This window comes from Mobula hypostoma, chromosome 3, assembly GCF_963921235.1.
Source record: "Mobula hypostoma chromosome 3, sMobHyp1.1, whole genome shotgun sequence".
NCBI classification, from domain to species: Eukaryota; Metazoa; Chordata; class Chondrichthyes; order Myliobatiformes; family Myliobatidae; genus Mobula; species Mobula hypostoma.
The window spans coordinates 48946438-48961325 of NC_086099.1; the positions used below are offsets into that span (position 1 = coordinate 48946438).

General features: G+C 42.1%; 1 protein-coding gene across 1 annotated transcript in view; it reads right to left on the minus strand.

Annotated features, from left to right (window-relative positions):
• nt5e (5'-nucleotidase, ecto (CD73)) overlaps nucleotides 1–14888 on the minus strand; it is a 94311-nt gene that overhangs the window by 43093 nt on the left and 36330 nt on the right. Inside the window, exon 6 of the mRNA XM_063042448.1 lies at nucleotides 6716–6863. Within this exon, the coding sequence (XP_062898518.1) occupies nucleotides 6716–6863 (148 nt within the window). The remainder of the gene's footprint in view (nucleotides 1–6715; nucleotides 6864–14888) is intronic.

Here is a 14888-nt window from a genome sequence, read left to right on the forward strand (position 1 = left end):
CTTGGGCTGTCCTGCATGTACTGCTCTTTTGAGGTCTATCCACAGATTTTCGATGATGTTTAGGTCGGGGACTGTGAGGGCCATGGCAAAACCCTCAGCTTGTGCCTCTTCAGGTAGTCCATTATGGATTTTGAGGTGTGCTTAGGATCATTATCCTGTTGTAGAAGCCATCCTCTTTTCATCTTCAGCTTTTTTACAGATGGTGTGATGTTTGCTTCCAGAATTTGCTGGTACAGGTGTCCCCCACTTTTCGAACGTTCGCTTTACGAAACCTCGCTGTTACGAAAGACCTACAAACCCCATTTCCAGAAAAGTTGGAATATTTTCCAAAATGCAATAAAAACAAAAATCTGTGATATGTTAATTCACGTGAACCTTTATTTAACTGACAAAAGTACAAAGAAAAGATTTTCAATAGTTTTACTGAGCAACTTAATTGTACTTTGTAAATATACACAAATTTAGAATTTGACGGCTGCAACACACTCAACAAAAGTTGGGACCGAGTTAAAATAAGATTGAAAAGTGCACAGAATATTCAAGTAACACCAGTCTGGAAGACTCCACATTAAGCAGGCTAATTGGTAGCAGGTGAGGTATCTTGACTGGGTATAAAAGTAGCATCCATGAAAGGCTCAGTCTTTGCAAGCAAGGCTGGGTCGTGGCTCACCCCTTTGTGCCAAAATGCGTGAGAGAATTGTTAGTCAGTTCAAAAGGAACATTTCTCAACGCAAGATTACAGAGAATTTAGGTCTTTCAACATCTACAGTATATAATATTGTGAAAAGATTCAGAGAATTCAGAGACATCTCAGTGCGTAAAGGGCAAGGTCTGAAACCACTGTTGAATGCGCGTGATCTTCCAGCCCTCAGGCGGCACTGCCTAAGAAACCGTCATGCAATTGTGACAATTATAGCCACCTGGGCTCGGGAGTACTTCGGAAAACCATTGTCACTCAACACAGTCCGTCGCTGCATCCAGAAATGCAACTTGAAACTGTATTACGCAAGGAGGAAGCCATACATCAACTCTATGCAGAAACGCCAGCGAGTTCTCTGGGCCCGAGCTCATCTCAGATGGACCGAAAGACTGTGGAACCGTGTGCTGTGGTCAGATGAATCCACATTTCAGCTAGTTTTCGGAAAAAACGGGCGTCGAGTTCTCCATGCCAAAGATGAAAACGACCATCCAGATTGTTAACAGCGAAAGGTGCAAAAGCCAGCATCTGTGATGGTATGGGGGTGCATCAGTGCCCACGGCATGGGTGAGTTGCATGTATGTGAAGGTACCATTGACTCTGAGGCGTATATTAGGATTTTAGAGAGACATATGTTGCCATCAAGGCAACGTCTCTTCCCCGGACGTCCATGCTTATTTCAGCAGGACAATGCCAGACTACATTCTGCACGAGTTACAACAGCATGGCTTTGTAGACACAGAGTGCGTGTGCTTGACTGGCCTGCTGCCAGTCCAAATCTATCTCCTATTGAAAATGTATGGCGCATCATGAAGAGAATCAGACAATGGAGACCACGGACTATTGAGCAGCTGATGTCTTATATCAAGCAAGAATGGCCAAAATTTCTAATTGCAAATCTACTACAATTAGTATCCTCAGTTCCAAAACGATTAAAAAGTGTTATTAAAAGGAAAGGTGATGTAACACAATGGTAAACATGCCTCTGTCCCAACTTCTGTTGGGTGTGTTGCAGCCATCAAATTCTAAATTTGTGTCTGCTTACAAATACAATTAAGTTGGTCAGTAAAACTATTGAAAACCTTTTCTTTGTACTTTTGTCAGTTAAATAAAGGTTCACGTGAATTAACATATCACAGATTTTTGTTTTTATTGCATTTTGGAAAATATTCCAACTTTTCTGGAAACGGGGTTTATACATTAGTTACTTGTTTTCACTAACAGAAGGTGTTTTCACTGTTACAAAAAAAGGCAGCACGCGCCCCGAGCAGCCAAGCTCCTCCCCCGGAACTGCTCGCCGGCATTGCTTAAACACGTGCCTGTGAGCAGCCATTAGCAAGGTGAGTTCTGAGGTATCGGAAAAGCCTAAAAGAGCTCATAAGGGTGTTACACTTAGTGTAAAACTAGACCTAATTATGCGTTTCGAATGTGGTGAATGAAGTAAGGACAAAGTGAGTTTGGCTTGCGGAAGTTGACGAAGATGATGAAGACGTTTTGGCATTCCATGACCAAGAACTGATAGATTAAGAGTTGATGCAATTGGAAGAGGAAAGGATAACAATTGAAAGCGAATGCAGTAGCGAACGGACCGAAAGTGAAGTCGTCCAGGAACTGAACGTGAAGCAACTGTGTGAGATTCGCTGCAATTGACAACAATGATTGCAGAAAAGTATGACTTTAATTTTGAAAGGGTACGGAGGTTTAGGGCATATTTGCAAGATGGTTTGGGTGCTTACAAAGAACTGTATGATAGAAAAATGCATGAGGCTAAGCAGTCAAGCATACTGTCATTTTTCAAGCCTTTCACATCAGCCACAGCAGACAACGAACCTCGATCTTCAACATCGTGGCAGGCAGACATAGAAGAAGATGACCTGCCTGCCCCGATGAAATAGACGACGATGAAATGACACCCTAGTGTCCCACCACCCCAACCCCCGGGCCGCGGACTAATACATTGCTGCGGAGAATGCAGCGGTAGCCGGGATGCACCCAGCACATCTTTAAGAAAAGAGCCGAAATAAGCAAGCTGATTAATTAGGTGCCGCCTGGCACGTAAATATCGGCCCAGATCAGAAGCGACGCAATCGGCAATCGCCTCTGATCTAGGCTGACATTTATGTGCCGGGCGGCATCTAATTAATTGGCTTGTTTATTTTGGCTTTTTTCCTAAAGATGTGTTGGGTGCGTCCCAGCTACCGCTGTACCCCTGCATGCTTCGCGGCAATGTATCAGTCGGCGGCCAGGTGGGTGGGGACCACTGCACCGCCCCAACCTCCGATGACTCAGCCCTCGTCAGTGTGCTTGGCGCTGTCTTCCAGGTTCCGGTAAATGATACCACACTGTACATACATTATTTCTACTTTATATAGGCTGTGTATTTTTATGTGTTATTTGGTATGATTTGGCAGCTTCATAGCTTAAAGGTTCCTGGAGAGAGTGTTTCTGACGAGAGCGCTTGCGTGAGATTTTTGCTGTGGAGAACAGTGTGGCAATAATTGTAGAAAAGTATTTCTACTTTATATAGGCTGTGTATTTATCATATCATTCCTGCTTTTACTATATGTTACTGTTATTTTAGGTTTTATGTGTTATTTGGCATGATTTGGTAGCTTATTTTTTGGGTCTGCGAACCCTCACAAATTTTTCCCATGTAAATAAATGCTAATTGCTTCTTCACTTTATGACATTCCAGCTTACAAACCGTTTCATAGGAACGCTCTACCTACTGATGGCGGAGAAAACCTGTATTTAATTGAATTCATTCTTCCCTCTACCAGTGAAATGTTCCCCATGCCACTAGCTGCAACACAAGCCCAAAGCATGATCAATCCACCCCCGTGCTTAACAGTTGGAGAGGTGTTCTTTTCATGAAATTCTGCACCTTTTTTTCTCCAAACATACCTTTGCTCATTGCAGTCAAAAAGTTCTATTTTAGCTTCATCAGTCCACAGGACTTGTTTCCAAAATGCATCAGGCTTGTTTAGATGTTCCTTTGCAAACTTCTGATGCTGAATTTTGTGGTGAGGACGCAGGAAAGGTTTCCTTCTGATGACTCTTCCATAAAGGTCATATTTGTGCAGGTGTTGCTGCACAGTAGAACAGTGCACCACCACTCCAGAGTCTGCTAAATCTTCCTGAAGGTCTTTTGCAGTCAAATGGGGGTTTTGATTTGCCTTTCTAGCAATCCTACAAGCAGTTCACTCAGAAAGTTTTCTTTGTCTTCCAGACCTCAACTTGACCTTCACCGTTCCTGTTAACTGCCATTTCTTAATTACGTTACAAACTGAGGAAATGGCTACCTGAAAACACTTTGCTATCTTCTTATAGCCTCCTGCTGCTTTGTGGGCATCATTTATTTTAATTTTCAGAGTGCTAGGCAGCTGCTTCGAGGAGCCCATGGCTGTTGATTGTTGGGACAAGGTTTGAGGAGTCAGAGTATTTATAAAGCTTTGATATTTGCATCACCTGGCCTTTCCTAACGATGACTGTGAACAAGCCATAGCCTTAACAAGCTAATTAAGGTCTGAGACCTTGGTAAAAGTTATCTGAAAGCTCAAATCTCTTGGGGTGCCCAAGCTTTTGCATGGTGCTCCTTTCCTTTTTTTCACTCTAATATTGTACAAAACAAAAATAATACACTAATCTTGCTTAAAATGTTGAAAAGAAGGTTTCATCTTTAACTTTATGACTTTGGAGATCAGTTCATCCTCTACTTATTTAACTATTCACAGCAACAGAAATTTTGACCAGGGGTGCCCAAACTTTTGCATGCCACCTTAGATATGATAATTCTTAATCAATGACCAAAATTAAGTAAAGTTATTGAGTTCAGTGGCAGAAGCACCAGTCATGTCATTCCTAAAAGGTTGGTGTAGCTATGGTACTGAGATTTCTCTTATAATTCTCTTACATTTTAGACAAGAGAAGATCCCCAGATGCTGGAAATCCAAGCAACACACACAAAATGCTGGAGTAACTCAGCAGGCCAGGCAGTATCTATGGAAAAAAGTAGTCGACGTTTCAGACCAAAACCCTTCGGCAGGACTGGAGAAAAAAGCCGAGGAATAGATTTAAAAGGTGGGGGGGGAAGGAAGAGAGAACCACCATGTGGTAGCTGAAACTTGGAGGTGGAGGGATGAAGTAAACAGCTGAGAAGTTGATTGGTGAAAGAGACAGAAGGCCATGGTGGAAGAAAGGAAAAGGGAGGGGGAGGAGCACCAGAGGGAGGCAATGGGTGGGAAAGGAGATAAGGTGAGGGAGGGAAGAGGGGATGGGAAAAAGTGAAGGGATGGGGGAGGGATGGGAGGCATTACTGGAAGTTTGAGAAATCAATGTTCATGCCATCAGGTTGGAGGCTACCCAAATGGAATCTAAGGTGTTGTTCCTCCAACCTAAGTGTGGCCTCATCACAACAGTGGAGGAGGCCATGGATGGACATATCAGAGTGGGATGGAGTGCAATTAAAATGGGTGGCCACTGGGATCCCACTTGTTCTGGTGGATGGAGTGTAGATGCTCAGTGAAGTGGTCTCCCAATCTACGTTGGGTCTCACAGATATACAGGAGGCCACACCGGGAGCACCGAACACAGTATATGACCCCAACAGACTTACAAGGTTGCCTCACCTGGAAGTACTATTTAGGGCTCTGAATGGTAGTGAGGGAGAAGGTGTAGGGGTAAGTGTAGTACTTGTTCCACTTGCAAGGGTAAGTGCCAGGAGGAAGATCAGTGAGGACAGTTGAATGGACAAGGGAGTCGTGTAGGAAGCGACACCTGTAGAAAGCCAAAATTGGGTGTGGGGGGGGGGTGTGCGGAAAGATGTGCTTGGTGGTGGGATCCCACTGGAGGTAGCAGGAGTTTCGGAGAATTATGTGCTAGACACGGAGGCTGGTGGGGTGGTAGCTTAAGACAAGAGGAACCCTATCCCTGGTAGGGCGACAGGAGGATGGGTTAAGAGCAGACGTGCGTGAAATGGAAGAGATGTGGTTGATGGTGGAGGAAGGGAAACCCGTTTCTTTGAAAAAGGAGGTCCTATTTGGCCAAAGTTCAAACAGGGCAGAGCATCACAAAGACTAGAAAGTTCTGCCAAACATTGTTGTGCTTTCACATTCTTTAAACTAAGAAGTTGAGTAAAAATTCAAGTCTTCTTAAATTCTAATTAGCAACTCGCCAAGAAGCATTTCAGGCATTTTTTGTTCTTCAAAAGGTTAAATCTGCTTGACACACCCCATTATTGTAATGGGGACTTTTAAAATTAGGCTATACTAAATTTATTTTTTAATTAATCTGCTAAAAATATAAAGTAACTTCGCCACTTAGTTTTCTCAGCACCAAAGTTCATTCACTTAAGGGACAGAACTATAAAATTCAGGATGTATGGCATGGGTCCTCTACCACATCAAATAATTGTCCTTTGATTTGAAGACAGGTCTCTAAAATGTCAATGGTCTTACATATTACCAGATTCAGGTTTCCACCATTTTTCTAGACTTCTGTCAGACCTATAGAATGATTCCATCTGCACCAATATCAGCTTATCACCCAATTAAAGAATTTTGAATCCTGTGCACATATGAAATGATACATTGGTATTTTGAAATTTATCAAGGGAATGTAAGCAAATTGTTAGGTCACTGCCTAGATTAAGAGCAATATCCAGACATATTGTGTACTGTATGTTTAAACGACTATCACAATTAATCATTCCTATGTTAATCAAAACACTAACTGCTAGTTGGTGTCTCAGGCAGAATCTGTAGAGGGAAATGGGCAGTTGACTTTTTGGGCTGAATTTCAACTGTCCATTTCCCTTTGTAGATTATGCCTGACCCATTGAGTTCTTCCAGTAGTTTGTTTTTGCTCCAGATACCAGTATCTGCAGTCTTTTGTCTCCATTTCAATGTTAACAGTTTTATTAACAAATTGAAGCACCTATTAGCTTTTAGACATAGTTTATTGTGCTTTTTTGTGAACACACAAGATTATCATAAAAATAAACCACACATCACAACTTACTTTTGCTAAGTATTCCTTGATTGCAAGTAAGTATGTTCTGTTTCTGTCCAAATACTGTCCCTGTACCTTCACCGAGTCCACTACAATCCTGTGCCCAGGTTCGGCACTTGGATCAAATCCAAATTCTAATCCTGCCACTTGAGGGAACCTTTAAAACACAAAACCTAAGTTAAGTTTCAAATATTGAAGCAGTACTTACCTAACTTTAGAGTGTAAAATTTATTTGCTTCAGGCAAATTTAATATTCAATGCATACATTCAACATTTACATTGAGCTGTTCTTGATGGACTAAAACAAGAACTCTATATGCATTCAGTTAGAATGGATTTAAAAATATGTGCATATTTCCAAAGATGCTGCCTGACCTGTTGAGTTCCTCCACTATTTTGTGTGTGTTACTGTCTTTTATTGAGCACCTTCGCTACGTCCATAAAAAGCAGGATTTCCCAGTGGCCAACTATTTTAATTCTAATTCCCATTCATGTTCCAACATGTCAGTCCATCACCTTCACGATGAGGCCCCTCTCAGGGTGAAGAACAACACCTCATATTCTGTCTAGGTAGCCTCCAACCTGATGGCATGAGCACTGATTTCTCTTACAGTAATTTTTTTTCCCTTTCCTCTGCGTCCTTCTTCAATTCCCTACTCTGGCCTCCCTCTTACCTCATTTCCTCACCTGCCTATTACCAATCCCTGGATACCTTTCTCTCATAGTCCATTCTCCCTCCTTAACAGATTTCTTCTTCTCCAGCCTTCTACCTTTACCACCTATCACCTCCCAGCTTCTTTTCATACCCCCTCCCCCACCCACTTGGCTTCACCTAGCACCTTCTGGTTTGTACTTTTCCCTCCCCCCACCCTCTTATTCTGGCATCTTCCTCCTTCCTTTCCATTCCTGATGAAGGGTCCCAACCTGCTGAATTCCTCCAGCATATTGTGTGTGTTGCTCTGGATTTGCAGCATCTGCAGAATTTCTTGTGTTCAGGAAACAACAGCTCATTTTCTATATGGGCCTTTGGGACTCAATAATAAATTTAACAATTTCAGATAGCAAACTTTCTTAATTTGTGTGAGTACTGAGAATTTTTCCTATATGGTCATTGAACTATTCAATTAAGTCTATTTCATCTCTCTCCAACTGCCCAATTTGTTGGATATTTCTAGCATTCTTTATTATTTCATATTTCCCAAGTTTTTCCAGCACTGCTGTACCTTACATTTCACATTTCCAGCATTTCTCCTGGTCTCTTGTGTTTTCATTCATTCCCTTCTATTTACATTTCCTAGAGACAAGTAATTAACTTGACTCTCTCAATCAACATCAATCTCATCAGTATTATTCAGTTTCTCCTAGTCTCCAGCCATCACAGTCTCTGTGTCTTATCCATCCAGTACTCTTCTCTAAAACTTAAAGCATACTTGTTTTCTAGCTTTTCCGATGTTGCTGCAAGATCGCCAAACTAATGTTAGCAGTTTCTTTCTCTACAGGTGTTGCATGAACTGTCGAGCATTTCTGGCATTTTTCACTATATGCAGTATGTTAAAATAACCCAATTATCATTTAATGTTCTGCCAATAAGAAAGGCACTTGATGTACACTGAAAATAACCAGGTTAAAAACCCTGCAGCTTGCATTCTGAAACATTACCACAACTTTGGGAACTCCAGAGAGGATTCATCTGCCAAGCTGATTCATTGGCCTGTAAAGTAGGTACTTACCCAAGCACAGCTACAAGCAATTATCAGGACTAAGAGGACCAATAAATGCGGACTGCCCTTAAGAAATTTCACAAGTACTCCCATCAGTAACAATGAATTGGTAGTCAAGGTGCACAGTTTTATTAAGTGCCTATGTAGCAAGCAAATACAACAGGAAGTTGAAAATAATCCTGAAGATTCAATTTACTCATTTAATTTGGTCAGATACGTGGCAATTTCTGTAGCTATTTGAATGGGTCCAGTATATTGTGCATCATTCCACAATGTAAACCAAAGTCAAAAGCTATTATTTCTATAACTTCAACCTTGCTCCACCTTATGATATGAATGATTATACCACACCACCCACTGCCTAATTTCTTACTAGTCTCCTTGGGCACATTGGAATAAATTACGGTGAACTGCCTCTGTTCTTGCCTTTCTATTACCACTTTGTCTTCTATATTCATCCACTGTTCACTCCTCTTTCTTTTGTGTTTGCTGCCCCTTGAAAACACCCTCAATCTCAGGTCAAATGTTATTTGTATGTTTATCTTTCAGTACACCCTTTCCACCATCTAATCTTGATCCTCATACACTTCTGTACAATCAAAATATGACTTCATTGTCTAGCCTTGGATGAAATGTAATTTTCAGAAACTAAGTGTCAGGGAAACATGATAGGTTTTGTAGTCTAGCCTTTTATCCTCCTTCCCAGTCAGCTTGAAGTAGAATTTTTTTATAACTTGGCTTCCAAGTCAATCCAAAGTTAGGATTCAAATAGAATCTTTCCTATTGAGTTCTATTTGAGGACAGGAGAAGATGGTGACGCGATGCAGCACGCAGCGGCCACTCTGGAGATGAATATCTGTTATCTGTCAAGTAGGGTGCCGTGCACAATCCTGATTTGATGGAGACAGACGTGAGAGCATGAAGGAACATCTGGTGAAACTTCTGAAATGCCTGCTTCACTGCCGCTGCTACTGTGTAATCCTGAATCTCGGGAGGGAAAGGCCCCGAGTCCTCGGCTTTGCTTGTTGCTCCGCGGCCGGGGCAGGGTCGAAGCGCTCGGCAGAGATGGTGCTCGGTGCACGGTTTCAGAGCGCTGGTCAGAGGCTCGAAGTTTTCGGACGGACTCAGAGTCCGCTGCGGTCAGGTGCTTCCAATGGTGCGGCATTGGCAAGTTTGCGGCACTTGGAGGTTCATGGCAGGGAGTTTCTCCCTTTTACCATCTGCGTGGGATGATGAGGCTATCAGAACTTTGAGACTTTTTTTTAACCGTGCCCATGGTCTGCTCTTTATCAAATTACGGTATTGCTTTGCACTGCTGTAATTATATATTATAATTATGTGGTCTTTGTCAGTTTTAGTCTTGATCTGTCCTGTGTTTCTGTGATATCATACTGGAGGAACATTGTATCATTTCCTAATGCATGCATTTCTAAATGACAATAAACGAGGACTGAGTGTCCTCATTATCTAATCTAATCTAACCTATTTCAATTTATGTCCAATATCTATGGCTTGTCATTTCTAGACCTGATAATTCAATTTCTCTCTTGAACTTTTAATCTCTATTTTCCATTAAACAATTATTTAAGATTCAACCATCTAAAACTATTTTGCATAAATGACATGAAAGTTATTTAAGTTTACAGAATTCTTACAAAGATTAAATACGTAAATAAAAAAAGACAGTTATTCTGAATCATAGGAGAAAAGATTTTTCTTGGGTAGCATGGCAAACAAAGGTTGTCCATTCTATTGCAGGGCCTTTAATTCCATTAACTGTAAATGCTAAATACCGAATGTTGCGTATGATGGGTTCCCAATCTAATACCAACATCTTATGACACTCTCAGGGTGAATTCCTAGAGCCTAGATTCATATAGCATAGGAGGCCAGTCAATCCATTAAAACTATGAACTGGTCACTCTCCTTTAGTGTCCTCATAAACTGGCAAACATTTTCTTGTCAAATACTGTATACATTCAATTCCCCTTAGAAAGTTGCTACTGAAAGCAGAGTCTTCGAGATAACAAAACCACTGTGGAAAAACATTTTCATCTCATCTCTTTCATTAATTACGTAACAAAGCAGCAGCAATAGGCTGTAAGTTAATGAATCAGTTCAAAGGAAACAAGCAATGGTATGATTCTACTGGTTTGTTAAGAGAAGCATCAAATCTGGTTCACATGCATGCAGGTGGAATCTAAGTGAAAACACCAAACCAAACCAAAACTTGGTTGATGGCAGGAATCAAAAGTTAACCAGTTTATGGTCAGTTTAAATTGAAAAGTTCATGGCTCTTCTCAATTAAAATAACCCAAAATTCAGTACCCCTTTTTTCTGATTATGATTTAGATAAACAAAAAGTTACGATTACGAAATATTGTGTAATTGAATGTATTGTAGAATATGATGGAAAAGCTGACAGCGGAAAATTATCATTGTTATGGTCAGGTCAGCAGGAAATGGCAAGTGAATATCAAGCAGAAGTAAGATCATGCATATTGAGAGGGTAAAGAAGGCAAACAGACGACAAGAGTATGCTAACAGGTGCAGAAGGAAGGGAGTGAATGTTCGGAGATCCCTGAAGCTAACAGATTAGGAAAACACACCAACACTTTCCCTTATTAGAACATGATAAAAGGGAGAATACGCAAGAATTTACTGCAGTTGATTACTGCTGGTTACCCCAATACAGTACTGGTAGTATTCATTTACACTGGAGAGGACATTGAAGAGATTGAAAAATTGCTGGTGTTGAAGAACGTGAACTAAATTGAGATGGTTTTCTTTGATATGAAGACATAATTGACTAGTACATAATTATGAGAGGTCCAGAAAGATGACAGGGGCGATGGTGGAATCAAATAACTGCATTTAGGAGATATTTAGAGTGACAAGGCATAAAAGGGTATAGTCCAATATGGGCAAATGAGATTAATGCACATATGTAAAATGTTGACATGGATGTTTCTGTGCTGCACGACCTGATGAACACATACAAATTTTTGTTCTTCAGAAATCAACTATTTCAGTTTGAAATTATGCTATTAAGCAATTCTTTTCAGCGAGCTACAATCATCAGGAGAGGTCTTTCGTTGGTGAGACTACGTGAGGTTTAAAATGAGCTCAGGGCCTTTTGGAACTTTTCAACAGACTGCAATCATTCTAAGGAGTCATTTATTGATGAGGCTATGCAAAGTTTAAAAAAAAGTTCGGGGACTTTCAGTTTTCAGCGGACTCCAATCATTGCAATCTTTTTGACATCTGGCAGGGTCAACCAAAAAGAAAAGAGCTATAATTGTGTGAATGAGCCAGTGTTAAGAGTGGCTAGAAATTAAGCTTGAAATGTTAGAAATTTAACAAGAGTAGGCAGGATGGTAATTCAGGCAGTGGGATGCTCTTCCTGTGAGATTGGGATTTCAGGATACCTAACAGTCTCTCTGATGACTACATCTGCAGGAAGTGCACCCAACTTCTGCTCCTGACTGGAACTGGAGCTGGAGCTGGATGTACTCAGGATCATCTGGGAGGTTGAAATCCTCATAATTTTACTGAGGTGGTCACACCCAGTGCAGATAGTAGATACTTTATCAATCCCAAAGGAAATTACAGTGTCACAGTAGCATTACAAGTGCACAAGTATAAATATTAGAAGAGAAATAGGAAGAATAAAAATAAGTTACCACAGTCTAATAGGAAGGGGTCATCACTTCACCAATTATAAGTTGACTTATTATAGAGCATAATGGTCGAGAGTAAGAATGGCCTCATATAGCACTCTTTGGAGCAGCACAGTTGTCTTAGTCTATTACTAACAGTGCTCCTCTGTTCAGCCAAGGAAGCATGCAGAAGGTGAGAAACATTGTCCAGAATTGCCAGGATTTTCTGTCGGGTCCTTTGTTCTACCACAGCCTCTAGATCAGGGGTCCCCAACCTTCTTTGCACTGTGGACCAGTTTAATATTGACAATATTCTTGCGGTCTGGCCGACCAGGGCTGGGTGTTAATCACGGCTGGAATATAAGTTGTAAGTCACTTGTAAGTGGCTGATACACTCAATTTCGTTTCTAAAGGGGTTTATCTAATGAATTTAATATTAAACACAGCGCATTTTTCTTCGCATGAATGTAGTGATAAGTCAGTTATAACAGTGGTCTCAAACCTCTGGACCGCGAAGAATGCAACCAGAATGCACCCAGCACATCTTTAAGAAAAAAGCCGATATAAACAAGCTAATTGATTAGGTGCTGCCCAGCACGTAAATGTCGGCCCAGATCAGAGGCAATGCAATCGGCAATTGCCTCTGATCAGGGCCGACATTTACGTGCCAGGCGGCACCTAATCAATTAGCTTGTTTATTTCGGCTTTTTTTCTTAAAGATGTGCTGGGTGCGTTCCGGCCACCGCGGTACCGCTGCATTCTTCGCAGCCCGGAGGTTGGGGACAACTGAATTATAAGTCACTTATAAGTCAATAGCATCATAACATTTTAAGTAATGTTTGAATATTAAACGCACAGCACATATTTTTCTCGTATGATCATATAGAATCATTGCAACACACCAATATCACTGAGTCAGTGGGAGCCCTGGGCTTGTTTTCCTGCAACAACACGGTCCTATCGAGGGGTGATGGGGGACAGCAATACTCGAAGGGGGTTCCTTATGTCCAGTCTATTCCACAATTTAGTTTTCATTGCATTCATTGCAGAAAACTCTGCTTCGCAGCGATATGATGTTGGAAATGGAAGCAACGTTTTCAGTGTTTTCGTGGCTATCTCAGGATATTTAGCCTTGACTTTGATGCAGAATGCCGGCAGAGATGTTATGTCAAACATACTTTTCAGCCCACCATCATTTGCAAGCTTGAGGAGTTGATTTTTTCCCGCGCCGACATGGATGATTCACCGGGGACATTCACAAATGGGTCACGGACCCATTCCTTTGCACGTCTTGGGTCACTGATGACCTTGCGTGTGTTAAAGTTCAACAGTGGGCGTGACTGGGAATGAGGAAAGGTGCAGCTGACTCATATCGTTTCATATTGCCAAATCATATTGTTTTCTCATGGCCCGTGGCCCGTGGCCCAGTCGCACATGCTTTGCGGCCCGGTGGTTGGAGACCGCTGCTCTAGTGTGTCCAGTATGACTCCTCAAACAGAGCCAGCCTTTCTGAGCCTGAGTTTATTGAGCCTGTTGGCATCACTCATGGTGATGCCATTGCCCCAGCACATCATCACTTAGAAGATTGTACTGGCAACAACAGATTGGTAGAACATATGAAGGAGAGACCTGCATACTCCAAAGTATCTCAGTCTCTTCAGGAAGTAGAGGTGACTCTGGCCCTTCTTGTACACAGCCTCTGCGTTGGTGCTCCACTTAAGTCTGCTATGTAGGTGCACCCCCAGGTACTTGTAGATCCTCACCACATCCATATCCTAACCATCAGTAGTAACAGGGTGCAATGCAGGCTTAGTTTTCCTAAAGTCCATCACCATCTCCTTTGTCTTACTAAGGTTGAGCTGCAGATGATTCAGCTTGCACAATTTGACAAAGTCCACCACCAAGGCTTTGTATTCATTCTCCCATCCTCCCTTTCTACACCCAATTATTGCTGAGTCATCAGAGAATTTCTGCAGATGGTATGATTCAATGTTGTATCTAAAGTAGACAGGAAGGGAGCCAATACAGTCCCCTGTGGGGCCCTAGAGCTGCCTGTAGCCACGTCTGACACACAGCTCTGAAGCGGCACGGACTGTGATCTGCCAGTCAGATAATCCATTATCCAGGATACAATGGAAGTGCTAACCTTCATTGAACAGAGCTTTTCCCTCAGCAATGAGGGCTGTATGGTATTGAAGGCACCTGAGAAGTCAAAAAACATGATGTTTACAATGCTGCCTTGCTTATCCAAATGGGAGTAGGCTCTGTTCAGCAGACAGATGACAGCATCACTGACTCCAATGTGCTTCTGGTAGGCAACCTGCAGGAGATCGAGGGGTGATCTGACCAGAGGTCACGGGTGAGCCAGGACCATCCTCTCTAGGTCTTCATGATGTGTGAGGTCAGGGCCACTGGACAGTAGTCATTCAAGACTTTCGGTTGGCCCTTCTTCGGTACTGGGATCAGACATTATGTTTTCCACGCAGTCGGGACCCTTTCGAGGCTGAGACTCAGACTGAAAATGCACTGGAAACTCTACACAGCTGCTCAGCACACTCCTTCAGGACCTTGGAGCTCACACCATCTGGTCCCAATGCTTTTCCACGTCTGAGTTTCCCCAGGGTCTTTCCCACCTGCTCAGGGGTGAAGGTGAGTCCATGATGACTGGGGAGTTTATGGAAGGTGGGGACTGGGGGAGGTGAACATTGGGACAATAGCAGTTGATAATGTGAAGGCTTTAGTAGTTGGGTGACTGCCAGGAGAAGTAAGGGGAGTAATCAATCCGTGCAGGATTCCCCTGTG